General features: G+C 37.9%; 4 protein-coding genes across 5 annotated transcripts; 3 read left to right on the top strand and 1 right to left on the bottom strand.

The window, feature by feature from the left end:
• Nucleotides 1-185: 185 nt before the first annotated feature.
• On the bottom strand, nucleotides 186-9,132 carry LOC9307559. The gene is made up of 22 exons (XM_021021894.1): nucleotides 7,969-9,132; nucleotides 7,385-7,500; nucleotides 7,034-7,242; nucleotides 6,664-6,783; nucleotides 6,327-6,458; nucleotides 6,103-6,228; nucleotides 5,818-5,873; nucleotides 5,629-5,728; nucleotides 5,437-5,554; nucleotides 5,027-5,236; nucleotides 4,402-4,723; nucleotides 4,166-4,259; nucleotides 3,912-4,020; nucleotides 3,360-3,631; nucleotides 3,005-3,132; nucleotides 2,649-2,883; nucleotides 2,366-2,554; nucleotides 1,995-2,281; nucleotides 1,490-1,706; nucleotides 1,134-1,376; nucleotides 910-998; nucleotides 186-795 (listed from the first exon to the last, which is right to left on the bottom strand). Exons 1-22 carry the CDS (start codon nucleotides 8,808-8,810, stop codon nucleotides 648-650), a joined length of 4,362 nt encoding a protein of 1,453 aa, XP_020877553.1. The 5' UTR covers nucleotides 8,811-9,132; the 3' UTR covers nucleotides 186-647.
• Nucleotides 9,133-16,908: 7,776 nt separating this feature from the next.
• Nucleotides 16,909-20,940, top strand: LOC9307560 (clathrin interactor EPSIN 1). 2 transcript variants are annotated; one of them, XM_021022884.1, is made up of 11 exons: nucleotides 16,909-17,232; nucleotides 17,327-17,378; nucleotides 17,787-17,866; nucleotides 17,956-18,034; nucleotides 18,126-18,209; nucleotides 18,314-18,459; nucleotides 18,548-18,766; nucleotides 18,988-19,121; nucleotides 19,267-19,457; nucleotides 19,663-20,068; nucleotides 20,369-20,940. In XM_021022884.1, the coding sequence occupies exons 1-11, from the start codon at nucleotides 17,192-17,194 to the stop codon at nucleotides 20,605-20,607; spliced, it is 1,671 nt and encodes a 556-aa protein (XP_020878543.1). In that variant the 5' UTR covers nucleotides 16,909-17,191; the 3' UTR covers nucleotides 20,608-20,940. The 2 variants fall into 2 exon arrangements, with proteins under 2 accessions (XP_020878543.1, XP_020878544.1); XM_021022885.1 differs by lacking the exon at nucleotides 16,909-17,232 and having other exon boundaries at nucleotides 17,329-17,378; nucleotides 17,782-17,866.
• Nucleotides 20,941-21,019: 79 nt separating this feature from the next.
• Nucleotides 21,020-24,522, top strand: LOC9307561 (alpha-glucosidase). The gene is made up of 6 exons (XM_002871445.2): nucleotides 21,020-21,378; nucleotides 21,493-22,196; nucleotides 22,311-22,541; nucleotides 22,625-23,271; nucleotides 23,352-23,775; nucleotides 23,860-24,522. The coding sequence occupies exons 1-6, from the start codon at nucleotides 21,137-21,139 to the stop codon at nucleotides 24,327-24,329; spliced, it is 2,718 nt and encodes a 905-aa protein (XP_002871491.1). The 5' UTR covers nucleotides 21,020-21,136; the 3' UTR covers nucleotides 24,330-24,522.
• A 341-nt stretch (nucleotides 24,523-24,863) lies between these two features.
• Nucleotides 24,864-27,255, top strand: LOC9307562. Its single transcript, XM_002871446.2, has 2 exons — nucleotides 24,864-26,015; nucleotides 26,335-27,255. The coding sequence occupies exons 1-2, from the start codon at nucleotides 25,491-25,493 to the stop codon at nucleotides 26,971-26,973; spliced, it is 1,164 nt and encodes a 387-aa protein (XP_002871492.1). The 5' UTR covers nucleotides 24,864-25,490; the 3' UTR covers nucleotides 26,974-27,255.
• The last annotated feature ends 31 nt before the right edge of the window (nucleotides 27,256-27,286 follow it).

The following is a 27,286-nucleotide window of genomic DNA, read 5'->3' on the forward strand; positions in this document are numbered from 1 at the left end:
TTTTTTCTGTATAGACGTCATCAAGAATAGCTTTTTTTTTTAAGTAGATGAAATCTCAGGGGAAAACCATTTGGGAAGAAGAAGAGGTAATGAGTCAATGTGTGAATCATGAAGTCATAGAGCTCGAAAGTCAAAAAGTTAAAAAAAAATCCGTGAATTTGATGATTCTGATAAAATCCTTAATAAAGTCCAACTAATGCACACGTACCAAATGAAGAACCAAATCCATTTCTTGTCAAATATACACCAAAAAACAACTCAATTGTACTGAGGCAGATATAATAAGCACAGCCTCAAGTAGATAGATCATTTTGGTTTCTCACTTATTTACATACAACCTTAGGAGGATCTTCACCAGTCACCAACACGACCATATCCACTCAAAACCAAGACCTCGAGAGACCCAAACAGTATCTTTAGATTACAAGTTTTGTCCCTAATTATATCCCTCAAATAAACTTGTTTTCTTTTTCTTTTAACAATCAGAGTTCCTTCTCTTTTGTATCCTAATTCTATTCACCTGGAGTAATAGAATTACAAGAAGAGAAACAAACAAAACAAAAAAAAACCAAACTGAAATCCCCACTCCAAACTTGGGGCAGGACTGTTTTTAGTTGTTCTGAGAAAAATTACCTGACAAGACTTTGTCACGACTGCCAAAACAGCTCATAATCCTTACTATACAACGAGCGGTCTTGTATCTCCAGGTTTGCTACATGTCGATTTATGAGCTGCGATTGCATTATCTTACACACGACCAGTCCTGCTGGGAATATCCACCATTCACTTTCACCCCTGCATTCCCCAAAAAGGTACAGACATCACAAACCCAATAAACAAAACATAAGATTGTCACAGATAAAGAGACTCTTTCCAAGTACTACTACTTTGCATAGTAGTAAAACTCACATGTTTATATTCCACGGCTGAAATGGGATTTTCTTGCTAGCTGATGATTCACTGTGATAATGAACATATCCGCAGAGAAAAGCAACAAACTGTCACAAAACCAAAACTCGTCAGATAATGTGAGAATGCAGCATGTTCTAAAGAATCAACACCCATAATGAATTGAGCCACAAAGTTCACATTGCATTTTTTCACATCACAAGTTGTCAACAAAGAAAACTTACCACATTGACTAAGGACATGAAGTTCCACAATGCGTAAACACGTGCTAAGCCAGCAGAGCGTCTGGGTCCATGACTGAATAAGGCATTAATCCCGGCGGGAAATGGCAGAAGCAAGCCGAGAGGTAATATGAACAAAGCCAAAAGTACATCCAGCAAAGAAATCGAATACAGCTGGAGCAGTGTGAGCAAGACTAGACTAAAATCTCCTAAAAGTATCATCGAGATAACTAAGCCAACCATATCCTGAAATACCAAAGAAGATAACAGAGGGAAGAGACATTAAAATTCTAGAAAAGTTGAACGTCACAACATTTAAGAATACATTCATACCATAAAGATTTTAACTGGGTACATACCTGGTGGCCCACAGGTTTTGTGTTGTGAACTAAGAAAGAGAGAAGGAAAAACATATCTCTCTTCTCTTTCAGACTCGGTAAGCTGTCAAGGTCGATTATCCCTCCATAGTTCTTTCTGCGTGTCGTATAATCCTCGGTGTTTGTGTGGGTTTGGTTGAAGAGCATACTCTCTCTCAAATGTGCTGGAGAATTTTCTTTATGTGCATTCAGGCCATAACTAGAAGTTACAAAAACAAGACATCAAAAATCGGCATAACTAGATACGAAGTGCATTACAAAAACATGCTAAACGGTGACATCACAAAAGAAATCTTAAATTTCTAGAGTGATCAAGAAAGAATTGTGATCGTTTTGTTTATCAAGATTTCTCAGTTCATATTTTCTATTCAACTTAAACCAACGCAGCACATACAGAAGAAAGAATGGTATCATGACTATTGTCACCACGAATGGAGCCTAAGATGGAATAGACAGACAGACTGCATGCAATTTCTCATTCATTTACCGTGGCTGGATTTCAGTCCATGCTGTTTCATTGACACACTGAGGTGATGTTGGTTCACAATCCTCAACAGTATGAATCAAGAGACCATATTGGCAGTAACCACAAGCTGTAGTCTGGAACCAGGCCAGATCAACCCGTATGCCATGTGTTTCCAGAGCGGGATTAGCATGAGTTTCTAACCATTTCAGAACAGAATGAAATGTTGATCTCAGACGCCCACGGCGAACAAGACGTAATTGAGCATTAACACCAGCCACCAGTCTGTACCAAGTAGTAGGCGAACCAAGCTGGGAAAGTAAAACAATGAGAAAGAATCGATACAACCTTTAACATAACTGCTGAAACTGCTTCTCGTTAACTAAGGAACCAACCTGACTCATCAGACTGGTAAGAATGTTGTCATTTTGAAGTGAGAAAGGAGCCATGTAACTGCCATCACCACCAAACAATATGGGCATTGGTAACCTTTGGTGAAGTCGAGGTGGAAGGTCTGTCCTTTTTTCATCACCACCAAGGAAGAAATCCAGATATGCAAGCATCAAATCGGAGGTTGCAGCGACCTATATTAAAATAAATATATATATACACTAAACCTTACACCAACAAATCCTTGTAAAAGGAATCAGATATTCTCAAAATATAAAGTCCTGTTACCTTCAGACCCTCGTATAAAGCTCGGGAGCGACAGGAGCGTAAACAGGAGTGATCATATTCTGAACGTACAAACTCACGCAGTTTTTGCAACTTCATCTTCCGCCGCCATTGCTGCCATGACCATGCGAGCGGATATGCAACTACTGAAAGAATACTATATATGGCACCTTCCCACCATTGATATGCAGCTATAGAGTTGATTTCGTCGACAAATGTGTTAAATGCAGCCTCATATCTAAAGAACCCAAAACCAATATAAAAATAGTTCAGAGCCAAGGCCACTTATTAAGTATCTATAGATAAAACAATGAGAAACAATCCTAAATCAGCTTGAAATAAATTAACAAACAACTTACACTATCTCTTTAATCTCCTCCGGGGGAATGTGTGAGAGATGCCACGGCTCACTGAATGTATTAGGACCCATAAAATACATTCTATGCACATGACTCTGAGATTGCTCAGCTCTATTTGTTTCCAACACCTGACAAAGAATAACATTATAAACAGCAGCACAACACTGTAATATAAGGAGTGTTTGGCGGATATTTCGCTCAATTATGTCTTTTGAACAAACATTACTTGCATCTGGAGTGAAATATCGGCGAATACAAAAAGCATTCTTCATTTGCTTATACATATGAACGCAAAAAGTAAGACACACAAACAGTTTTTCTATACAATGTTTAAACACGAAGTAAATCATCTAACCTCATTAAGTGACTCCAGGAAAGGGAAGGAATGATCTATTTGAGAGCCATGCTGTGTGGGAGCTGGGCCAGGCAAATCATCAACTCCAACAAATTTCATTCGTGCAACACTAAGTACAAGTGCTAAGAGGATGAGGAGACCCATCAGAAGAAGACCAAACAACCAAGGCCCACCAAATGTGTAAATTAACTCCTCGAGTGCGGTGTAACAGTGTGGCATGTGATACCTTTCCGATATGCATCGATATGGACATGGTGTCTCAGAAACGCCACCTGTATAGAAAATTCCAAGGTTTATAGTTGAGACATGAGCATTTCCAGCATCAGTTTATAGGAACTAAATAACACCGTAGCCCAACTTAAATCTTCAACCACACTTAAAATCTGCAGACTTTGTAGTTGAACGGTTTATTCATGATCGCAAAATGAATAGAAAAAAAAATAGGCTTGGTAGTTGAACGGAAAACAAAACTTGTCACTTAAAGTTAGGAAAAAAGTTATAGCGCATATGTAATACACAAGAGGTCAAGATATAAGCGAATATTATTTATACCTCGAACTGTGACATAGACAGCACGAGTTGGAAGCTCATCAACGGGACAAGGGCGACAAAGAGAAGGGTCGGATCCAGTAACATTCTTGAATGTCCCAGATGGGCATTCCTGGAGAAAATAATAGAATTGTGAATACAATGAGCTTCGAAACGTACATTAAAATTCAATCGTGATATAGGGAACAAAAGGCAAATAGAAATTTCGCCCCAGTGATATGATAGAGCAAGAAAATGTTGTATTAAGTTTTTCTAACCTTGCAAAATATACCGTGGAGTCCCTTCGGACAAGCCGTCCCAGTTATTGTACCATTTTTGCCATAAAAACCATCATCCGCTGCTGCTCCCCCTCTACGATTACAATTAGAAAACATTATTAAATGCGATAGGCTGGAAAACGATATCCAATAACAACATAGACATTGGAAATGCAGTCAATGACGGAAAACACATTAATGATTATGGGAACATCGCAGTTATATAGAGGACATACCGTGCATGAATTATTCCTTTTACACTAGCAATGGGCTGGTATATGTCCCCAGTCGGAATGTTTGACCAATGAAAATGAATCCTCCCACCTCCGCCACCACCACCACCACCAGGACTGCCAGACCCACCACCACTTGAGAGAAGGGACGACTCTCCTAAAATAAGATAACGCAGGAACAAAAGGACTGTTCCCCCAGAACCACCCCCAGGAGCTACAATAGAACCGTTTTCATCTCTACTCAAACGTTTGACACTTTCTCCATCAACCCTAATTGAGCCTTCAAGTGATAAACCAGATAGAGGCTGCTCCATTGAACCAATCACTGCCCAGATTCAAAGAAAAACAAAGAACAGGTTAAAAGGTATCATCTTGAAAGCAATCAATAAGCTTTCATGGCAACCACATGTAAGCAAGGTAGTGTATGGCCTAAATCATGACAAGCTTCTACAATGTTAAGGGGCTATTAAAAAAACTTGTGACGAAATAACAAATATAATTTGCCAAATATTTGACACATGGAATACGAATATAGTCAATAGTCTACATCATACATTTGCATCAATTACACAACCTACTCTCTCAAGTTTACTAGAACAGAATCATCAAAATATCTGACGTTTCATACCTACAATACCACCACCAGCAGATGAATAACCAGGGCTAAAATCGCCACTTCCACTGCCAAGCTCACAAGGGAGATTTGCATTTCCATATGTAATTCCACCTTCAACACAAGTGTTATTGTAACATACACGCCCCCCTTTACCACCATGTCCACCACCACTGCCAAAGCCATTTCCAAGCAATTTACCTTCACCTACGCCACCTCTACAACCTGCGAAACACATTTAAACATATGTATGTTGCTACGTAAACATATTAAAAAGAACGTAAGATTATATCTTCTTTCTCCATATATGGAGGTAGCACCTTAAATCTTATACTGGGGGAGTAAGCCAAAGACATGCCCATACGAAATGTAGAAGTAGGATGCACGATCAAAACAAAATCCAAAAAAAAAGTAGTTATTGTTACCCATTCCACTGGCACTAATCTCTCCAGAGGGTTCAAGGGTTACAGTTTTTGCTCGGTGGAAATGAACTACTGATCCTTTAATGAAACCTTCGACGAGAATATCCTCAACTCGGCATATCTAGAAAGAAAGAAAAATTATCAGAGTTTTCATGTTAAGAGCATACAATACAAGTTAAAGAACGGTTGAAATACCTGTAGGGTAAAGGACAGAGATGAATTGACATTGCAATCCTCTGGAGGATTCAGTAGTTCATAAGGGCAATCTTGCCGTTCACAATAGAGCTTTGGTGTACTGCAACGGATATGAGTTCAAATATTCTTAGCTTTTATATCCGAAGAATATTGCAAAACCATAAATATGACATTTTTCTTCAAACTCACACAGCATCTCTGGACGCATTCAGTAGAGGAGCACGCAAAAGAGACCCAGGCCCAACCTTCATTTGCCAGGAAAAAAATTCATTAACTCCTACATGGCCAAATCAAGTGCCTTTCTATATTTGTTATACAACAGCCAATATGGCCTTTAAAGGAGACTAATTGTTAAATTATGCCTATATTCATTACATTTTCAGAGTTATAAACACAACCTATTTTTGATTCACAAAATATAAGATGTCATCTAATGCAGGATTGTCACCAAACTAACAAAAGGAAACCCCTTACATAAATCCGGTAAAATAGTGACAAAACTAGCCGTTGTGCTTCAATCGAATCCCCTGGTCCAGTTAGATTCAAGAAACCTTGTCCATGGACTCCAAGATTTGCATTTGACCGAATGACAGATGATCCCTATATTTAGATAGAGAGGTCACACAAAAAAACATAGATGTAACGCTATGGCGCAAATTACTTTTAGGAGAAAAACTGTGACATGAATTTGTGAGTACCCTAAGAACGAATAAATTGCTAGCCTCAAGCATGGAAGTTGAAACAGTTGTATCTCCTCCTCCTCCATCTATATGCAATTCTGAATTCCACATCAAGAACATCTTGACAGTCATGCGTAATGCCCCATAAACCTGGTACGTACCAATAAACATAAACATGATGAACAAGTGACTGACATGTATACCAAACAGTATATGGAGTATGAAGAAAGGCCAGGTAAACCAAGAGTGAAGCAGATCTTAGCAACAGAAAGAAATATTCATATATGGCGTAGACAGACACCATGCTGTTGCATCCCCATTTTCTAAAAAGGAGGAGAATCAGGATAAGACTCACCTTGATAGTAGAATCACTCATTAAGAGTTCTTCTGCCAACAACTCAAATACTGATGTGCCAAAATGAGCTAATCCAAAGCTCAAAACACCACCGCACAATAAACTAATTTGTCCTTGAACCTACATATTGAGTTCGGTTTGAGTACTACATCCATCAATTTTGCAAAATAATATGCTGAAAAACAGGAGATTCCACTAAATACCTTTTAAAAAACCAAATATATATATAGAGGAGACACAAAAGACACTAGATTTGCAGGAAAAGGAAAGTTATCCTTGTAATTAAGATCACAAATAGTGCTAAACACTGCAAGGTGAAAGATCAGTAAGCCTACAAAGCCCATGTACTGGATATTTATTTTCTAATTACCTGGACACGACTCCATAACAGAGGACAAGTTGCTCGCGCTTTATCCTGAATATAAACATTGGTCCAAAGTGGCTGGAAGGGAAATTCTAAGAGAAGTGTATACGTGTCTGTCGTCATATTGTAGTTGCTAACGAAAAGGCTTCGGGGAACAGCATCATAGAGTGTCCCAGCAGCACCTGAGTTGTCTGGACATCCGATACTGTATCCGCCTGTGTGTAGGAAAATAAGATCAGCTTACATGTTTGAAAATGTTAGGCAAGCACGTATTGGATATACTGGCTCAAAACAAAAACTGTGAAGGAGATAAAATGAGCAAATGTAAACAAAATAACCAAGTAAAGAGAATCGAACCATGCACAAAAATCTTCGGGTCATCATGCCTACTAAAAATATCGACAGATACTCTTCCACCACCCCCACCACCATAACCACTCCCACCACATGCACTGATCTTTCCAATTCCAGTCCTGCACTTCAAATAACAGCAAAGCAGAGGATGCTAGCTGAGATCAATTTACCAAGAATCTAAGAAGACAAAAGGCTCACTACAAATCTTTAAAATTAGCAAAGAAAATGGGTTGTTTCATGTGTATCATACAACAGCAGATAACACATTTTGGAGAGATAAGAGCAAGCTCTAAATTCTTTCGAAATTTATATGACATAAATAAGATTCATGCTTAATCACATACTTCCGGTTGAGAACAGAAATTCATAAGCACAGTTCTAGAATATCATTATGAAACGAAAGTGCAATTCTGTATCATTTCTAGAAACTCAACTTGTCCTAAGGTAAGATTATGATCTTAAGAAATATTAGGACCAAGCAAGTATTGCAAATTTTGCCTTCTCTGCCGACTATAAAAATTTAAAACATATGCCTTCAATCTAATCAACAGCTAGTGAAAGAGAGCAGAGAAACGATAGTTCATTACATCTTGTATGCCTTGATGTAGATGCTGCCACCAGCGCCACCACCACCTTTGGCTCCTCCATTACCTCCGTTTGCCAAAAGGCTTCCATTAACATCCAGAAGCTGCAGAATATCCATCTTCACTTTGCCACCTCCTCCTCCTCCATAATCAATCTCTCTACTCGTTGACCCTCCTTTACTACCATAGCTCCACGGCCTCTGCAGAGTCGACCACGAGTATGCATCACCTCCCCACACATCTTCAGGAAGCTTCCTAGTGTCAGTCAAACAGCAAGCGCCTCTACCACCATGTCCACCACCAGCACCATCAATCCCCTGCGGTGTCCCACTGGTCTGTGGCGGAGGGTTCCCAGCTAATCCCGTCGTGTTCACCGCCGACCCATTGGCAAAACTAGCGTTACCAGCTGAAAGCTCCAATGTCCCAGCGACAATTGTAGATTTCGCTCCCAAAGAGAAGTTTCCAGAAACATTGATAGCTATAGAGCAACCAGGGATCGGGCAGTGAAACCTAACACCAGGCAGGATGATAAAATTCCCCTTCCCAGCTATATACACATCATGCGTAAGATTCAAATCGGCGACAATCTTACAAGTAGTATCCAAAAACCCAACGCCGCCGAGATCCTCGCTACAAGATACCGACGGTCCATGCGGTGGTGGCGGTGGCGGAGCAGGCGGAGAGTAATCCTGATGGAAAAGTAACGACTCTGAATCTGAGTCCAAATCCGAATCAAAACCCGAATTCGGTTCCACAATGGTAAATCGATAGCTTGAACTAGGGTTTACGGCCAAAACCGCAAGAGCGACCACGATGAAGACGCAGCAAAATTGAAATCGAGCCATCCACTAGTATCAAGAGTCATCACAGACGAAGTCTACTAAGGTTTTCGATTCAACCCCAATTCGGGTCATTGAGAAGAAGAAACTGAAAAAAAAAACCTCGAAGACCCAAATTCACAAACAAACCTTGTCTTCTATCTCCAACACACAACAACACTTATGCATACATCAACATATATGCATGTATACATATTTTAGTCGTCTCGTTGAAGAAGAAAAAACGCATAAACCTTCACCGAAAAATGGGCTCTTAGAGAGAGAAGTGGTGCTTTTCCTTTCTCGGAGGAGAGAGAAAGAGAGGGAAGGGAGCTTCCAAGAAGAAAAGAAAACACAGGTTGGAACGGAGAGTAGTTACGATCAGGTACGTGCGACTTCACCGTAATCAGCTAAATCCTAACTAATCATAGTACGCCACGTCATTCTGTAGAATGCTCCAAAAGGTAATAATACTGTGCATCGTGGTTCACATGGAACTGGATGTGTCAGCGGCATCGTAATCAATTTCTCGTCGAATTAAATTTCGACACGTGTCTAATTACGTTTAGTTACTCGCTTTGCTGTTGGATATTATTAAGGGGTTAGTGACTTGGTTTTTAAATTTTAAAACGTCGGGAGTTACGTTCGGACATTGAAAGGTGTTTAGAATTGGGCTTTGATGGGCCCTGTTTCTGAAGGAGTTTGATATAGACGCGCCAAGCTTTGAGCGTGAGTGTGTTTTTGTTTGATATTGAAAAACAGAATGCTGAATGCGTGTGCCCTGGACGAAGTAAAAACAAAAATTTAACAAATCTGTCTGGCCCAATAGAAAACTAGCAGCATTATCAACACCAAATTTTTTTAGTCCATCACACCAAATTTTTTTAGTCCATCACACCAATCTTTCAATCACTTCGATTTTTACGTTCTGGATCATATTGGTTGAAATGGAAAATGGTTTGTTTTTTTTCTTTCTTTTGAATTTCAATGTATGCTTCACCCAGAACGATTAAGGTATGGTGTGAATGCTAAACAGCTTATAGCTTCAAAACATATGAAATTCAATTTTAGATTTCAGTGATTGATGGTTTTGCCCCAAAAAAAAAGAAAGATTTGTGATTGATAGTGTATTATTATATGGGACATTGTCTTGGGGACACTCTATGTTCAAAGTAAGAAGATGGTGCATGGTCAACAAAAACTAATTTAAACTAGTGGGGATACGTTGTGTGTAATTTGATATTACGTGGTTTAGTGGTTGATACCAGAGTAAAAAAAACAAGGGAGATTTACTTAGATGTTATACATTTTATATGAAATTACCAGAAACATACAGATCTTTTTTTTTATTACTATCATATTTCGAGTATATTTTTTATACCCAGCGTGCCCCTGTTAAACGTTACAAGAAAAAACGTAATTACAAAGAATGTCACTGCCACGTCAGCAAAGCCGCGTCGCCACGTCAGAAATCGCTGACGTGTATTAATGAACTCAGCCGTCGAGCGATATAGCGGCAGTGACGGCTGAGTTACGGTATGTTGCGGCTGATTTAAGAAAAATGGTTGAGTTATGAGCAAACGGCTGACTTACGAGTATAACCCAGCCTGGAGTTACGGCTGACTTACTGAAATCTGTCTGAGTTATGATACAATGGCTGACTTTCGAGCATAACCCAGCCTAAGTTACGGCTGAGTTTTCACCCGATGGTTGATTTGTCAAATTTTTGGCTGTGTTATTGCTTCGACACGGCTGACTTAACTTTCTCCGGCTGGCTGAGTTATCAAAGACGGCTTAGTTATAGGATGACGTTACGGCTGATTTATGTTCGAGTATCATAAATCAGCCGTAATGAGCTGGATTAACGGAAAACTCGGCCTTATTATGGCTGACTTAGTAGCGAAAGATTATTTACTAGAATAGCATGCAATGACGACCGACTTATTAAACGACACGACTGAGTTAAATATTTTTGGTTGAGTTACGACAGTAAACGGCTGAATTTGGCTGCCGTTTTTTCGTTTTTTAATTACTGTAATAGTATTCATGTTGCGGCTAAATTAAAGTTTTGTTTGATGGCTGGTTTAATTAAGCTGATTTACATTTTCGTTTGGTGGCTTACTTGCCACTTCATCAATTAAAAAATGACGTGGATGCAACATTCCATGTCATCATCATCAAAGGACAAAAAAAATAGGGCCAAATTTTTTCAACTCGTCTTCTTCACCTGAGTTTATCACATCACCGGAACTTCCAATTCCTCATCGTCTGCCTCATTCTTCTTCAATTTCTTTCATCCTTCTCCCGATATGGTTGATCCGGTTCCGGTAATTGGGTATAAAAACACAAATACGTATTTAACACCGATGAAAGAGGGTGTAGAGTTGTGCAGATAGATGCGAAAACAACGCACGAAAAACTTGTGAAGTTGGTGCTCGATGATAAAGTTAGAGGAAATGTTGCGTCTCTTATTGTTTCGCTGCAAATTTACATGTCACGGCTGAGTTATATGCTTAAGGGAAGACGAAAGGTTCGGTCAATTTACATGTCACGGCTGAGTTATATGTTCCAGAGAAGACGAAAGGTTCGGTAAAATTACATTACGACTGAGTTATATGCTTAAGGAAAGACGAAAAGTTCGGTCAATTTACATGTCACAGCTGAGTTATATGTTCCAGGGAAGACGAAAGGTTCGGTAAAATTACATTACGGCTGAGTTATATGTTTAAGGAAAGACGAAAGGTTCGGTAAATTTACATGTCACGGCTGAGTTATATTCTCCAGAGAAGATGATAGATGGGTGTAAATTATATGTTACGGGTGAGTTATATGCTTCAGGGAAGACAAAAGGTTTGGTAAATTACATGTCACGGCTGAGTTATCATTCAGGGAAGACGAAAGGTTGTGTAAATTATATGTTACGGCTGAGTTACATCACGTTACGGCTGAGTTACATCACGTTACGGCTGAGTTACATCACTTTACGGCTGATTTATAATACAGATCGGAAAGCAACATTTTTTTGGAGAAGACAATATGAAATTTATTGGTCAAATAACAACAATCAAATTAAGATTCGTAAAAATATGTTTGAGGGATACATAGGAGGAAGACTAAACCGTATGAATCAAAACATAGATAGAAGTAGAAATGTCTCCAAATAGATCGATTAAGAGGAAGATTAAACGAGAGACATGTAAAATCAAAGTAAAAGAGTAGCTATTCTTGATTTCAACTCAAACCTGTAACGAATCATGTAGAATTCCATAGATCTCTTTGTTTTGGGTTTTGATTTTTGATGACTTTTTTCGTGAGCGTGGTTGCGAGTAGATCTGATGAAGCTTTTGATTTGGGACCCTATGGCAAGCGTTGTGGCTGTGAGGTCTAGGAAGATCCAGTCCAATCCTGCAATTTGAAGATCTCTGTCAATGTTGTACCCAAGTTAGTTGCAGATTATTAGATCTAAAAGCTTTTCTTGAATTTGAAGACAAAAAAAATAGAAGAGGAGAAATGATCTAAAAGCTTTTCTTTGATTTGGAGACAAAAAAGAGAAGAGGAGAAATAACGTGAGTTTGAGGAGTGTGAGATTGGTGATGTGGATTAATGACATGGATAATCAAATTTTTATTTATTATTTTTAATTAAAAACGAATTAAAAATTATTAATTAAAAAAAACTAATGAAGGATGTTAATTGTAATTACACAAATGCTCAAAACATATGAGTAATTTTTAGAAAATGTATAATATTCTAGTAATATTCGAACTTTTGGTTAACATCTGAGTAAATATTTCAAAAAACAAATGCAATTTGACTCACATATGACTCATCATGCTGACTTCTTCTATAAGACAATAGTTATATTTAATACGGAAACTTTGGTAGCTATAATGTTATAAACTTAATCTTATCTCATACAAAAAAAAATAAAAAAAATAAGCTTAATCTTATCTGACCAACAATATTCAACTGGTCTATATATTTTCCAGTAAAGTATTTTACATTATTGCTTTAAACTTAAAACGTTTACAAGGTATATAAAGGAACAATAAACTATGTACAGTAAGACTGTAAGAGCATGATTATTGGTAGTATTTTAGAAATACTTTTTACTAATATTTAAGTAATATATTTGTAAAAGTGATAGTTAAGAGATAGTTTTTTTTTGTTAAGATTTTTGTATGATTAATGGTAGGCTCTTAACATGTAGTTTTTAGAAAAAAAAATATTAATATAAAAATAAAATTTATAATTATAGAAAACTTAATAATTGTTGCAAATTAAAAAAAATTACATGAGATACAATTTAGAGAAATTGTTAAAAATACCCCTTTTGGTGTGCCCCTTTTCAAAAATGCCCCTTTTAGATGTCCATTTTCAAAAATGTCCCTTTTAAAATCTGAAATTTTTATAAAGTTTTATTAGGTTTATAAGGTACTTATGGATTGTAACTACTACTTGAAGACTCGATCCAAGTATTTATAAGGTTTTATAAGGGGTTTTTAAAGGTTTTACAAGTTATTTTAAAGGATTTTTAAGGTTTTTCAAAGATTTTACAAGATATTTTAAAGGTTTTTAAAGGTTTTTAAAATGCATTTATAAGGAATTTATAAAGTATTTATAAGATTTTATATACATAGAAATGTAGTTTGTGTATGTTTTAATAATATTACATACATATTTGGGTAAATCTTATATTTTTAAGAGCATTTTTTATAAGGTTTTAAAAAAGGGGTATTTTTGAAAAGTGACATTGAAAAAGTGGCATTTTTGCAAAAGCCCCTACAATTTATGACATATAAATAACATAAAGCACAAATGTTTTAAACTTAATTTATGGAATATTTTGTCCATATATGCTCGACCAAATCGGCGTCTAAATAGATTAGGAGGGAAAGTTGGATTTTCTGCGAAATAGTCGTTCCATAACTGGATGTGTCCTTCTTTTGTTTGTTTTTTAACCAATCATAATGTGACACCTTGCAACATCTTAAGTTAAGAAAAACATCTTAACTTAGATACAAATCTTAGCTTTAAGATGTTGGTTTGATTATTTTTAATCAACTTTAATCCTAAAAAGTGATTTAAATTAAATCATGAATGGCCAAAATAACTAAGAAACGTTTCTTAGTTAAAGGTTTTCTTAAGCTTAAGAGGTGACGTGTCGCGTTTATCTCCTTCGTTTCTCTCTCTCTTTGCCGACTGCGAAAACACGAAATCAAATTGATTTTTTGCAAATCGATTTCTCCTCCGATTATTGTTACATCCGGTGAATCGGAGAGAGTTATCACAAGTATCTCAACGGACGGCGGCTCTCCACGGCGCCTGTGGGTCATGCGATCATGGTGGCTGCTACTGATTGTCCTAACAAATTCAAATCCATAGGAGACAAATTCGCCCAGCTTTTATTCTCCTGCAGAGTGGGTCGTTGCATCGGATGCGACCATCTTGAATTGTCTGTTCCCGGAGACGACGAGGCTAATCGCGGCCGTGGAACCACCGGTGACGGCGGTGGTGGTACGGCGGTTGATGAAGATTATGAGGTTGGTGGTAGTAAAGAGAGCAAAGCTAATAATATTGGAGAAGAAATCAGATTCTACGTCTGTCTTGTCTCTACGGTTCCTCTCAAGTTTATTTGGGAAGACAAAACAAGACAAAGAGACCACTATTATAATGGGTTCACTTCCAACCAACGATCTATAAAATAATTCTTTTGTGTATGTGTGTAAACTTTAACCTTTGTAATGTAAAGCTCGAAGCTTGTTTAAACATGGCTTCTACTACCTTTTTCTTGTTGAAAGATAATAATTTTTCATTGACAAGACATACAAAGTTTCTCCATAACCAGAGTTGTGTTTATTCAAATGAACCCTCGATGTGTTTCACTACAAGTCGTCAAGTCCTATCTCTGTTCAAGCTTTTTAATAAAATTAGTAAGTCGTGAGATAATGGCAACCATGTTTAGGATGATAAATTCATAGATTCACCGGAGAGCAAAATGTCGTATGGAAAAGAGGCACACGATGAGCTACTCAATATGGTTGAAGGGAAATGCTTGAAGATGTTAGTTTATACAGAGGATCGTTATGGAAGACGTGTAGGAGATATATACTGCAATGGAAAATTTGTACAGGAAGTAATGCTAAAGAAAGGTCTTGTCTGGCATTATGTAGCCTACGACAAGTGTATATGTATGTCCCCATATTAATATCAATGAGCTGTGTTATATAAGCTTATGCGCATGCTAATCAATCGAAAACATTTTTTCAAAAGAAAATATCCAAATATCAAAACATTGTCAAGACTAGCTAATCTTTAGGGTTAGGATTTGCTCTGCTCCTCCGCTTCTTGTGAAGAGGTTTCTCAAACCAATTTCTTGTTCTCAAACTTAATTTGCAACAATTATTAAGTTTACTATAATTATAAATTTTATTTTTATATTAATATTTTTTTTTCTAAGAAACACATGTTAAGAACCTACCATTAATCACACAAAAATCTTAAAACTCAAAAATACTATCTCTTAACTATCACTTTTACAAATATATTACTTAAATACTAGATTTTAACCCGCGGTACACCGCAGGATGATTTAATTTTAAAGTTAGTATAAAAATATTTTGTAAATTGTATCTCCTTATAACATATTTATTTATATTATAGTTTACAATTGTTATTAAGTAACGGTATACCATGAGTCCACGAGATAATTATTAATAAACTGAGGATTTAACCCGTATTAAAGCGGTATATAAATATTGATTCAAATTCGTCCGCCATATAAATCATTTCCAAAATATAACCCATTCCGTAATTTCTTAACCCGTCATGTGATTTGTTTTTATTTTAAAATTTAATGATTATTTATTATATATAAAAGTTTACAAATCATCTCATTCTCTAAGACATTTATATTTTAATAAACTAAAGATTTAATATGTATTAAAGTGGCATGTTAATGATATTTTAAAATTTTATAAATATTGTTATTAAGTAACATTATACCACGGGATAATTTTTGGTTTTATACAATCTTTTCTAAATAAGACTGATTTAATATGTCTAATACTTGTGGTATTAAAAAAAATAAGGATTAAATCCGTATTGAAGCGGCGGATTAATGATATTTTAATCTTTTTATTATTGTTGATTCAAAAACCCGTCCCGCCAAACCCGTCCGGCCAAAAAACTCATTTATTTTATTAATGTTCTTATTTATGATATGATTCTGAATCATAGCCTAAATATTTTAATCGATGTAGAACGTTGAACACACATTTTCGTCTATTGGATAATATATGTCCGTTTTTAAAATTTCGAATCACAGTATATGCAGAAAAAAAAAATGATTTTTTTTTTTACTTTATGTATTATATGATGATTCAAAACAGTTAAAAACAAATCAAACAAAGATGATAGGAGAATCATAATTATAAATCTTAATCAAATCTTCTAAATATCTGAATTATTAAATATGGAATATCCGGTGTATGAGTTGGGTTAAATATAACCCGACCCAACAAATTTTTTGTGAAAGAATTTTAAAAACGGGTCGGGTATCCGATATACCCGAAAACATTTTTACCCACCCGTCACCAAAGTGTTGCAAAAATACTAGTATAAATTGCTAAGAGGTATTTCTAAGATACTACCAATAATCATGCTCTTAAGAGAGTTAAAAAAACCCCATCAGAGTAAGTTATAGAAGAGACTAATATGATCTCAACTAACAACAGCCTCATCTCGTATGTCAAATGCTGTTAGATTGGTGTCCAACGAATAGCGCGAGAGGATGATCCATTTGGAGCCATTTCTTTGAAGTGCCAGTGCTTTATAGTATTCAACTTGATTATTTAGTGTAGTGGTTTGTATACATTATACTATTTGTATACTATTTTGAATTCCGCGTACTGCTGCGTTTAAGTAGTAAAGAATTTAATTTAGGTCTGAAAACTCGTTGTATTTATCAAAACGAAATGAAAAATTCATTAAGGATGCATGGCTTATAACACGGTGAATGGCTTATAACGAAAATGAACGCAAAACAAGAAGAACAAGAAGAAGAAAATGAGCATAACCAAAGAAAGAAAGTTAACTACTACAAATTTATTCTATGGTAGGTTATTGAAACCACCAATAGCCGTGAGTATCGGAGACTTCGGATCAGGCTACGGTCAGGTCGAGAATTAAAGTCATTTGACGCCTTTAAAAATCAATTACGCGAAAAATCGGTTTTAGCTGCTATCTTTTTTATATGCCTTTCATTGGAAAAAAGCGAAAAAATTAAAAAAAAAAAAAAAAAACCATAAAACAAAGACGAGCCATCTCTGATTAGATCTACACTTCTCCTCGCACCAAAATTTTGCCAGTTTTCGTTCATTTGTTCATAACATTTTCGCGAATTCAAAATGGATTTCATGAAGGTCTTCGATCAAACGGTTCGAGAGATGTGGGTTTGCCGTTTTCTTTATCGATCCAAATCCGTGAGATCTTTTTTGGTTCTATATTTTTTTCGATTGATCTCGATTCGTTTTCAATTACAGAAAGAGGGAGGTGAATCTGAAAGTTTTGAAGGTCCCTGAGATGGAGCAAAAGGTGAATTCATTTGATTCGTATCCATATCTGCAAAGTGTTTGCATGATTAATATGCAAAATGATCGATAACTTTCTATAGATTTAGCTATTGCATCGAAAATCGACACTAATCCTGGAAAATTGAGCTGGATTTGTTATGTTTATGTGTTCGGATGCCGAGTTTGTTCACAGTTGCTATCTTCCGATGCTGTATCTGAGATTAGATCCATCTTTAGGACTCACAAATCTCCAGTTCTTGTTCATTGGATATACAAGTTAAGCTTGAAGCCTTGAACCTCCATGTTTATATTAGTCATGTGTAGTATCATAGTTTGCGGGATTTTCTGTTTGATCATGTCTTCTAATTCAGTTTGTTCATCTCGAGTTCTGTGATAACTTTTTGTAATTATATGGCTATGTTTAGTACAGGTATTGGATGCTACAGATAATGAGCCTTGGGGTCCCCATGGTACTGCATTGGCAGAGATAGCACAGGCCACCAAGAAATTGTAATCTCTGGCTTCATTTTTGCGATTCTACTTTGAAATTTTTTTACGATTTGTTTAGTGGTTAACATGTGCGTTTGCCATATGTTTAGCTCGGAGTGCCAGATGGTTATGAGTGTTTTGTGGACTAGACTAAGTGAGACAGGAAAAGATTGGCGATATGTCTACAAGGTGAGAGAGAATCTTCTTGATGTTTTCCTGCGTTATTTGGAAGTTTATAGTTTTGGTCTATCCTGAGGTTTTTTTTTTCTTTTTCTGCCAGGCATTGGCTGTTGTTGATTATCTGATTTCAAATGGATCAGAACGAGCGGTTGATGAGATTATTGAGCATACGTACCAATTATCTGTCAGTATATTTTTCTTTATTGATATGCAGTTCTCTCGCGCTAGAGATTGTGTTTTTTTTTTCTACTGACATTATCTTTGTTTTGTGATTTGTCATCCATGTAGTCACTCACGAGTTTTGAGTATGTTGAACCAAATGGAAAGGATGTGGGAATCAACGTGAGAAAGAAGGCGGAAAACATAGTCGCTCTCTTGAATAATAAAGAGAAAATCTCAGAAATCAGAGACAAAGCAGTAGCAAATCGTAACAAGTTAGTTGTTTTTACACAAGTGAAAATTACTGGTCTGTCCATTCTTCTTTCGACTTGTCCTTGAACTGTTTTTTCTGCCTCCAATTAGGTATGTTGGCCTCTCATCAACGGGAATAACATATAAATCTGGTTCCTCAGCTTCATTTGGTGGTAGTTTTCAAAGTGGTTCAAGCAATTATGACAGCTACAAGGATAAGGATTCCAGAGAAGAGAAGAATGACTACGAGTCTTTTCAAAAGTCAAGACGTGGTGTTAAAAGCGAGGAGCAAAGCTACACTTCTAAGAAGAGTTTTTCACGTTATGGCAGGTTTTATGTCAACCCCATTCATTTTCTGATGTTCGTTACAGATTTTGGGTATTTTGACTTTGGGAGTTTTCTTTTCCTAAGGAGGCTGCTTGTGTGCTTTTCTTTTCTTATTTCTGTTTTTGTTTATGAGTCCATTAGTCTCATTTTGTGTACCATTTTTCTGATGTCGAGTGAATTAATCTTGCAATCTTGCTCACTCGAGTTCAATTCTGAATGTGCAGCACGGACCATGACAATCTATCCAGTGGAAAAAAGTCACCCGATTCTGCCAAACATAGTTCATATGTATCTGCAGCTCCTTCAAACAACGATGATGATTTCGATGATTTTGATCCACGTGGAACTTCCAGCAATAGTATGTTTCTCTCTACAACTGCTGAGTTTGCAGATTGTTTATCATTTATTGGGGAAAAAGTTGGTTTGATAAATTATTGCGCACAACATGTATATATGATAGATGCGTATGCATGTCTTATCTGTATGGTATTTCTTTTTGGCAGAGCCATCAACAGCCAGTGCCAAACAAGTGGACCTTTTTGGAGGGGATCTGATTGGTGACCTCTTGGATTCTGGGCCAACAGAAACATCTTCCACCAACAACAACGAGAATTTTCAAGAGGCGGACTTGTTTGCTGATGCAGCTTTTGTATCAGCCTCGGCTCAGGGAACTGAATTTGGGTCACAGACACAGGTGGGTGACTTCTTTCATCTAAGCTAGTACACGGCTTTTAACTATGGAAAATTCCCTTATTAATTGTCCAATCATGTGAGGCAATAATTTCGCGCTACTTGACAAAAACATTTAATTTTCGCTGTAGAAGTCTTTCTTTACACCTCACGATTACTTGTGCTGTCGAATCTTGGACTGATGTGTTTCCGCATTTCTGTTTCTACAGAAAGAGGTTGATCTTTTCTCTGCGTCTGAACCTTCTTTCACAGTTTCATCAGCTCCTCCGACGGTTGATCTTTTTGCATCTTCTGAATCAGTTGCAAGCCCAGAAGCCAAGATATCTAAACCCGAGTCTATGACAAATCCTAACATTGTTGACCCTTTTGCTGCAGTTCCTATGGATAATTTTGATGGATCTGATCCTTTTGGTGCCTTCACTTCCCACTCAGCTTCAGTCTCTACAGGTCCACAAGCTCCAAGTGTACATGGGAGTGCAACAAACACCACAAGCCCGCTTTCTTTGGCAGGCTTGAAGCCACAACACTTGCAAAAGAAAGATCCTTTCCAGGTGAAATCTGGAGTTTGGGCAGATTCGCTGAGCCGTGGACTGATTGATCTCAATATAACTGCTCGTAAGTCGAAACTTCCTCTTTTATCAAGAACTCTCTCATGTGAGATGCACTAGTGAACTAAAAAAAAAACAAATTGTTTTGCTTTCTCATTAGATGCAGTCCAAACCCACAAGGTATAGTTGTTCGATTACATTCCAGCTAATGTTCAAATGGTACATTCTGCCAGTCAACATTCATAGCTCATATAAAGTTCCAATACCATGTAGCTTGTCTTTGCATTGTGTCAAGACAAATAAATTGTCGGGGTTTTACTTTCTAAGTCCGATCTTAGTCTTGATTATTTTATTTCCCTGTAATCAGCCAAAAAAGCTTCTCTAGCTGATGTGGGCGTTGTGGGTGATCTGAGCAATGATGAAGGGAACAAAGCATCTGCTGCATCGTACTACTCAGGCTGGTCCATGGGTGCAGGATCCGGGCTCGGTAAAACCGGTCTATACAGTGCACAGCAGCAACAACAACAACAAGCACCTGATATCTCAGATGATTTCTTCTCCAGCCTCAGTAACCAAAGGTACCAATCTGGTGGCTTTAAGCAGTGAAATTGTCTTTGATTTGGTGTTGAGATGAAAAAGCATATCTGGTTTGATTCTACAGTCGATACTTGAAAATGTAAGTTTTTTTAATGGGTTTGTTGTTCTTGCACTTCATTCATGGGACAATCTGGTCGGTGGCTGATGTGCCATTGTTGTTGTGGCATTTACTTCGAGTTTAAATGAGAGAGAAGAATTGTCTTTATGGTTTTTGATAAGAGAGTACTTTTATTATTGGTTTAAGTTTCGTTTTGTTCATAGAACAAAGTATATGTATCTCCTCCGACTCAACAAAGATTTTTTATCGTGTGTGATTCTTAATCCCAAAGAGACTCCAACTTTCTTCTCAGTTGTCTTAATGATTTATTCACATTCTCATTGACAAAGTTCATTCTTAATGATTATGTTAACACTAATCTTATCTTACACAATTTGGTTCTCCGGTCACGAATGAATAAAAATAGTATAGATTAATCTTATCTACAAAGAAAATGAGTAGTGCAGACAAAAAAAAAACAGTCCAACACCAAAATAAAAAATGTCATCTCTTCACTGGTTTCCCAATTTCTTCATCGTTTTCGTCGTCTTCTTCTCCTCACATGGAAGCGGAAGCTCACAAGTTGTACTAGAAGAAGAAGAAGCCACAGTCGTTGGATACGGCTACGTCGTTAGATCAGTGGCCGTTGATTCTAACCGGCAAGTTTTGACGGCGAAGCTTGATCTGATAAAACCATCGTCCGTTTATGCACCAGATATTAAATCGCTAAGTCTTCATGTCAGGTCATTATAATCTTCTCTCTCTAATATCCAGAAACTTTATATTTAGCAAGTTTTTCAAATTAATGTAAATGTGCGATAATTTAGGAAAGTTTCGCCATTATGATTTATGTGCAGCTTGGAGACGAGTGAGCGTTTGAGAATCAGAATCACAGATTCTAGTCAACAAAGATGGGAGATACCGGAAACCGTTATTCCTCGTGCCGGAAACCACTCTCCTCGCCGTTTCTTAACGGAGGAAGACGGAGGAAACTCGTCGGAGAACAATTTCTTAGCAGATCCTTCATCGGACTTAGTTTTCACACTCCACAACACGACGCCGTTCGGTTTCTCCGTCTCCCGACGCTCCTCCGGCGATATCCTCTTCGACACATCGCCGGATCAATCAGATTCAAACACTTACTTCGTCTTCAAAGACCAATTCCTTCAACTATCTTCCGCGTTACCGGAAAACAGATCGAATCTGTACGGTCTCGGAGAGCACACGAAGCGATCGTTCAAGCTAATTTCCGGTGATACAATGACTCTGTGGAACGCTGACATCGGCAGCGAGAATCCGGATGTTAACCTTTACGGATCGCACCCGTTTTACATGGATGTAAGAGGATCAAACGGCCATGAAGAAGCAGGGACGACTCACGGCGTTTTGCTGCTAAACAGTAATGGAATGGATGTGAAGTATGAAGGACATCGGATTACTTACAATGTGATTGGAGGCGTAATTGATCTCTATGTGTTCACCGGACCATCGCCAGAGATGGTGATGAATCAGTACACTGAGCTTATTGGAAGACCTGCCCCTATGCCTTACTGGTCATTTGGTAAGAGACATTGCTCTGTTCATTTTGTTTGGTTAAAGTTTAGTCCAAAGCATTATGAGATAATATACTTGTTTGTGTGAATTGAGATGTGTGTTTTGCTTTGATTTTGTGAAGGATTTCACCAGTGTAGGTATGGGTACAAGAATGTTTCAGACCTTGAATCTGTAGTTGATGGATATGCAAAAGCTGGAATACCTCTTGAGGTTATGTGGACTGACATTGATTACATGGATGGCTACAAAGACTTCACTTTGGATCCCGTGAATTTCCCGGAGGACAAGATGAAATCATTTGTCGATACACTTCACAAGAGCGGTCAGAAATACGTGCTGATCTTGGATCCCGGTAAACACTCGTATACTATCTCTAGTCTCTAGTGTCTTCATCAAATTGATTCAAGACATTGAAAATTTTGGGTTTACTTGTAGGTATTGGTGTGGATAGCTCTTACGGGACCTATAACAGAGGAATGGAAGTGGATGTTTTCATCAAAAGAAATGGTGAGCCTTATCTCGGTGAGGTTTGGCCCGGAAAAGTATACTTCCCCGACTTCTTGAATCCAGCTGCTGCAACTTTCTGGAGCAACGAAATCAAGATGTTCCAGGAGATTCTCCCTTTGGATGGTCTGTGGATTGACATGAATGAGATATCAAATTTCATAACTTCGCCTCTATCCTCTGGATCTTCACTCGATGATCCTCCTTACAAGATCAACAATTCAGGGGATAAAAGACCGATAAACAATAAGACAGTACCCGCAACATCTATCCATTTTGGAAACATTAGTGAATACGATGTGCATAACTTGTATGGGCTCTTGGAAGCTAAAGCCACTCACCAAGCTGTGGTGGATATAACAGGAAAGAGACCGTTTATTTTGTCGAGATCCACGTTTGTAAGCTCGGGGAAATACACGGCTCACTGGACTGGTGATAATGCTGCAAAATGGGAGGATTTGGCCTACTCAATCCCTGGAATCCTCAATTTTGGTCTGTTTGGGATTCCAATGGTTGGAGCTGATATCTGCGGGTTTTCACATGATACCACCGAGGAATTATGCCGTCGATGGATCCAGGTAGAGTGATTAATTCTCAAACATAACCTGTAGATTTTTTTCCTGAGTTCATGATCTAACTCTGGCTCTTAGATTATCAGCTTGGAGCTTTTTACCCTTTTGCAAGAGACCATTCGTCCCTTGGTACCGCCAGACAAGAACTATACCTCTGGGATTCGGTTGCTTCTTCTGCAAGAAAGGTTCTCGGTCTCAGAATGAGACTGCTCCCACATCTCTACACATTGATGTACGAGGCTCATATCAGCGGCAACCCAATCGCGCGACCACTCTTCTTCTCGTTTCCTCGAGACACTAAAACCTATGAGATCGATTCCCAGTTTTTGATTGGTAAAAACATAATGGTTTCTCCTGCGCTGAAGCAAGGGACGGTGGCCGTGGATGCATATTTCCCTGCTGGAAACTGGTTCGATGTTTTTAACTATTCCTTTGCCGTTGGTGGAGATTCTGGCAAGCACGTTAGGCTTGATACTCCCGCTGATCACGTCAACGTTCATGTTCGAGAAGGTAATAGCATATTCTTTGATAGCCAGTTTTTAATAGGCAGAGTTGAGCTTGAACCGCGCAAGTTTGGTTTAACTTTGTGAACAGGTAGCATTGTGGCTATGCAAGGAGAGGCATTGACGACTAGGGACGCCAGAAAGACACCGTATCAGCTTCTAGTTGTAGCCAGCCGGCTTGAGAACATCTCCGGTGAACTGTTTCTCGATGAGGGAGAAAACGTACGGATGGGAGCTGGAGGAGGAAACCGTGATTGGACCCTCGTGAAGTTCCGGTGCTTCGTGACAGGAAAATCCGTGGTACTGAGATCAGAAGTGGTGAACCCAGAGTACGCGTCGAAAATGAAATGGAGCATCGAGAAAGTGACGTTTGTTGGGTTCGAGAACGTAGAGAGCGTGAAAACGTACGAGGTTAGGACAAGTGAGAGATTAAGGAGTCCGAGAATCTCTCTAATTAAGACGGTTTTGGACAATGATGATCCGAGGTTTCTCAGTGTGGAGGTTTCTAAACTGTCGTTGCTTGTTGGAAAGAAGTTCGAGATGAGATTGAGATTGACTTGAAGAAGTATATAAACCCAATATTGATGGGGAAATTGTGGATGCTTAATGAATAAAAGGAGTGAAGAAGAGATAAAAAGGAGTGAAGAAGAGTCATCAAGTAAAGAAAAGATTTCATGATTGTATAAACTCCAAATCACTTAAAGAAATGCGATTTGATAAACCCAAAATCAATTATATATAGTTTGGTCCATTATTTACTACTCCAAATAATAGTGTTTTTGAAGGGTTCAGATATCATCCATCAATAAGGTTTTTTCTTCTTATATCATAGATATTTTCCATTCTCCTCTCCAATTCGTTAGTTTTTTTTTTCATTCTGAAAAATTATTAACAGCCACATGTGTGGTATGCCCAAAAGGAAAAGAAGAACATATTTGTATCAATCAAAAGATATATAACCACTTTAATTAGATTTACCTTGTACTAGTTTATTAAATTTAAAATTTCTGATAACATCCTTTATTAATGTAATAAAATTAAAAAGGAAACCAAATCAGGAAAAAAAAAAAAAAAATGAACGTCATGATCTGATTCCGATATTAACCCAAAAAGTCTACGCGGTCTAGTCTAACGCAAAAACAGTTTCGGCGTCTTCCTCACTTTACTTTTCAATCTCGTCTTCTCCATGAATCATCTCTCTCTCTCTCACGGATTCGTAACATAATCTCAGTGCTTCTCCGTCATCTTCGCATTATTGGTTCTTACTTCGCTGTAAGCTCGACACGTGGATTATTCCTCTGCTTTTTTTATTTTTTCCCTTTTCGTGAAGATTCGTTTCCAGTATCTGTGAAGACTTGATGGAATTAGTTTCTTAAAGTAGCTCCCTCTTAGATCCGAGTTTCGATTTGCTTGACCGGTGAAGAATCAGTGGTTGAAATCAACTAGATACTATCGATTTCGGTTGATTTATATTGAAAACTTGCCTGACTTTTGTTTATTCTGTCGTGCTGGTGAAGTCTCAAGCTACTTCGTGAACTTTGTGATTAGAGGAGGAGATCTAGAGTTCTAGTTTTAGCAATTCATTGACTTCCAATTTTGCCTTAGTTGATTCAGATTCAGAACATAGCTTTAGATCACGTTAGAAGCAGAATCATAATCTGCAAATCGGTTGTTTAGATTGCTGCTACTAGAAATTGGTATTAGCTTTTGTTAGTGTTAAGGATGCAGAATAGGATTGTACAGTTGGAAGAAGGAAAAGAAAATGGAATTCCGATTGTTCGATCAGGGCAGTATAAGGGATTCCCGTCGAAACTGCTGCTTCTGTTAGGGTTTTTTCTTGCTTTTTCTGTTACTGTCTTCATCATTAGTGTATCTACAATCAAGTTTTCTGGTATACAAAGTGTAGTAACCACAGTGACTTCAAGCTTTGTGCCTTGCCGTGAGGAAGAACCGAATAGTTTGAGTAAATGGATACAGCCTCCTGCGGTTCTGATGCATAACATGAGTGATGAAGAGCTCCTTTGGCGTGCTTCTTTTTGGCCTCGGAGAAAAGAATATCCGTTTAAACGAGTTCCGAAGATTGCGTTTATGTTCTTGACTAAAGGCCCCTTGCCGCTTGCTTTGCTTTGGGAGAGGTTCTTAAAGGGTCACAAAGGGCTTTACTCGGTTTACCTTCATCCACACCCATCTTTTACAGCCAAGTTTCCATCTAGCTCTGTTTTCTACCGGAGGCAGATACCGAGCCAGGTCTGGTTCTTTTAATCCTCTTCTGTTACATGGATACCAATTACATATTGTATGAGAAATTGGAGCTCTTGGTTTCATTAGAAGTCTTTTTGGCATACTGCCTCGATAGCCTTTTTGGATGTGGTGTAGTCATTCCTTTTGAAATATATAACTGTTCATTGAGTGATTATTTTACACTGAGTGTTAGACAATGTAACTCTTGAATCAAACTTGGTTTCTTAAGTAGTCTTTTGTTCAAGCAGTTTTTCTGATCATTTCTAAGCTAGTTGGTTATGTACTTGATTTGATTGTAATTTGGATCATCTGCATTATTGTGCAGGTTGCAGAATGGGGGAGAATGTCTATGTGTGATGCAGAGAAGCGGCTTCTCGCCAACGCACTGCTAGATATCTCCAACGAATGGTTTGTTCTTGTCTCAGAGTCATGCATTCCACTCTTCAACTTCACAACCATCTACAGCTACTTAAGCCGATCAAAACACAGCTTCATGGGTGCTTTTGATGACCCTGGACCGTTTGGGCGTGGCCGCTACAACGGGAACATGGAACCTGAAGTTCCCCTTTCCAAATGGCGAAAAGGGTCTCAATGGTTTGAGGTTGACAGGGACCTCGCAGCTACCATTGTCAAAGACACATTGTATTACCCGAAATTCAAAGAGTTCTGCAGGCCTGCTTGCTATGTGGACGAGCATTACTTCCCAACGATGTTGACAATTGAGAAACCAACGGTCTTGGCTAACCGAAGCTTGACATGGGTGGACTGGTCGAGGGGAGGGCCCCACCCAGCTACGTTTGGGCGATCTGACATTACAGAGAAGTTCTTTGAAAGGATCTTTGATGGAAGAAACTGCAGTTACAATGGTGGCAACACTTCCATGTGTTATCTCTTTGCAAGGAAGTTTGCTCCGAGTACTCTGGAGCCTTTGCTTCACATTGCTCCCAAGGTTCTTGGATTTTGAGTAGTTTAGTAATGTCTCTCTGAACCTCTTGACATCAAATAGAGAGATCACGAAATGGGTGTGATATGGATTCTGTGGGAGATTTTACACCGATATTATTTTATTTTGTTTGTTGTGATATAGTTTGGAAGAAATGAGATTTTAGTAGAGGGAAAATAGGTTGCACGACAGGATCCAGCCATATGTAAACTTTATATTTTAAAGAATTACTATGCAAAGATCAGTAGTTTTTCTTTCGTATACTCTTGTGATGCACTATTGAATCACAAATTTTCTTTTCTATTCTTGTGTCTGATTTATCCGGATTGTTCAG

Source organism: Arabidopsis lyrata (assembly GCF_000004255.2).
Source record: "Arabidopsis lyrata subsp. lyrata unplaced genomic scaffold ARALYscaffold_6, whole genome shotgun sequence".
In the NCBI taxonomy this organism is placed as follows: domain Eukaryota; kingdom Viridiplantae; phylum Streptophyta; class Magnoliopsida; order Brassicales; family Brassicaceae; genus Arabidopsis; species Arabidopsis lyrata.

Bases quoted from the DNA above. Each gene is read 5' to 3' on its own strand.
- LOC9307559 (XM_021021894.1), bottom strand. From the start codon at position 8,810: ATGGCTCGATTTCAATTTTGCTGCGTCTTCATCGTGGTCGCTCTTGCG. The intron at 5,555-5,628 runs GTATTTCAACCG...CTTTCTTTCTAG, and splicing joins CTCTGTCCTTTACCCTACAG to ATATGCCGAGTTGAGGATAT. The intron at 1,377-1,489 runs GTATGTACCCAG...TTGGTATTTCAG, and splicing joins CAAAACCTGTGGGCCACCAG to GATATGGTTGGCTTAGTTAT.
- LOC9307560 (XM_021022884.1), top strand. From the start codon at position 17,192: ATGGATTTCATGAAGGTCTTCGATCAAACGGTTCGAGAGAT. The intron at 18,210-18,313 runs GTCAGTATATTT...TCATCCATGTAG, and splicing joins AGCATACGTACCAATTATCT to TCACTCACGAGTTTTGAGTA. The intron at 18,767-18,987 runs GTTTTATGTCAA...CTGAATGTGCAG, and splicing joins AGTTTTTCACGTTATGGCAG to CACGGACCATGACAATCTAT.
- LOC9307561 (XM_002871445.2), top strand. From the start codon at position 21,137: ATGTCATCTCTTCACTGGTTTCCCAATTTCTTCATCGTTTTCGTCGTC. The intron at 21,379-21,492 runs GTCATTATAATC...ATTTATGTGCAG, and splicing joins TCGCTAAGTCTTCATGTCAG to CTTGGAGACGAGTGAGCGTT. The intron at 22,542-22,624 runs GTAAACACTCGT...GTTTACTTGTAG, and splicing joins CGTGCTGATCTTGGATCCCG to GTATTGGTGTGGATAGCTCT.
- LOC9307562 (XM_002871446.2), top strand. From the start codon at position 25,491: ATGCAGAATAGGATTGTACAGTTGGAAGAAGGAAAAGAAAATGGAATT. The intron at 26,016-26,334 runs GTCTGGTTCTTT...ATTATTGTGCAG, and splicing joins GGAGGCAGATACCGAGCCAG to GTTGCAGAATGGGGGAGAAT.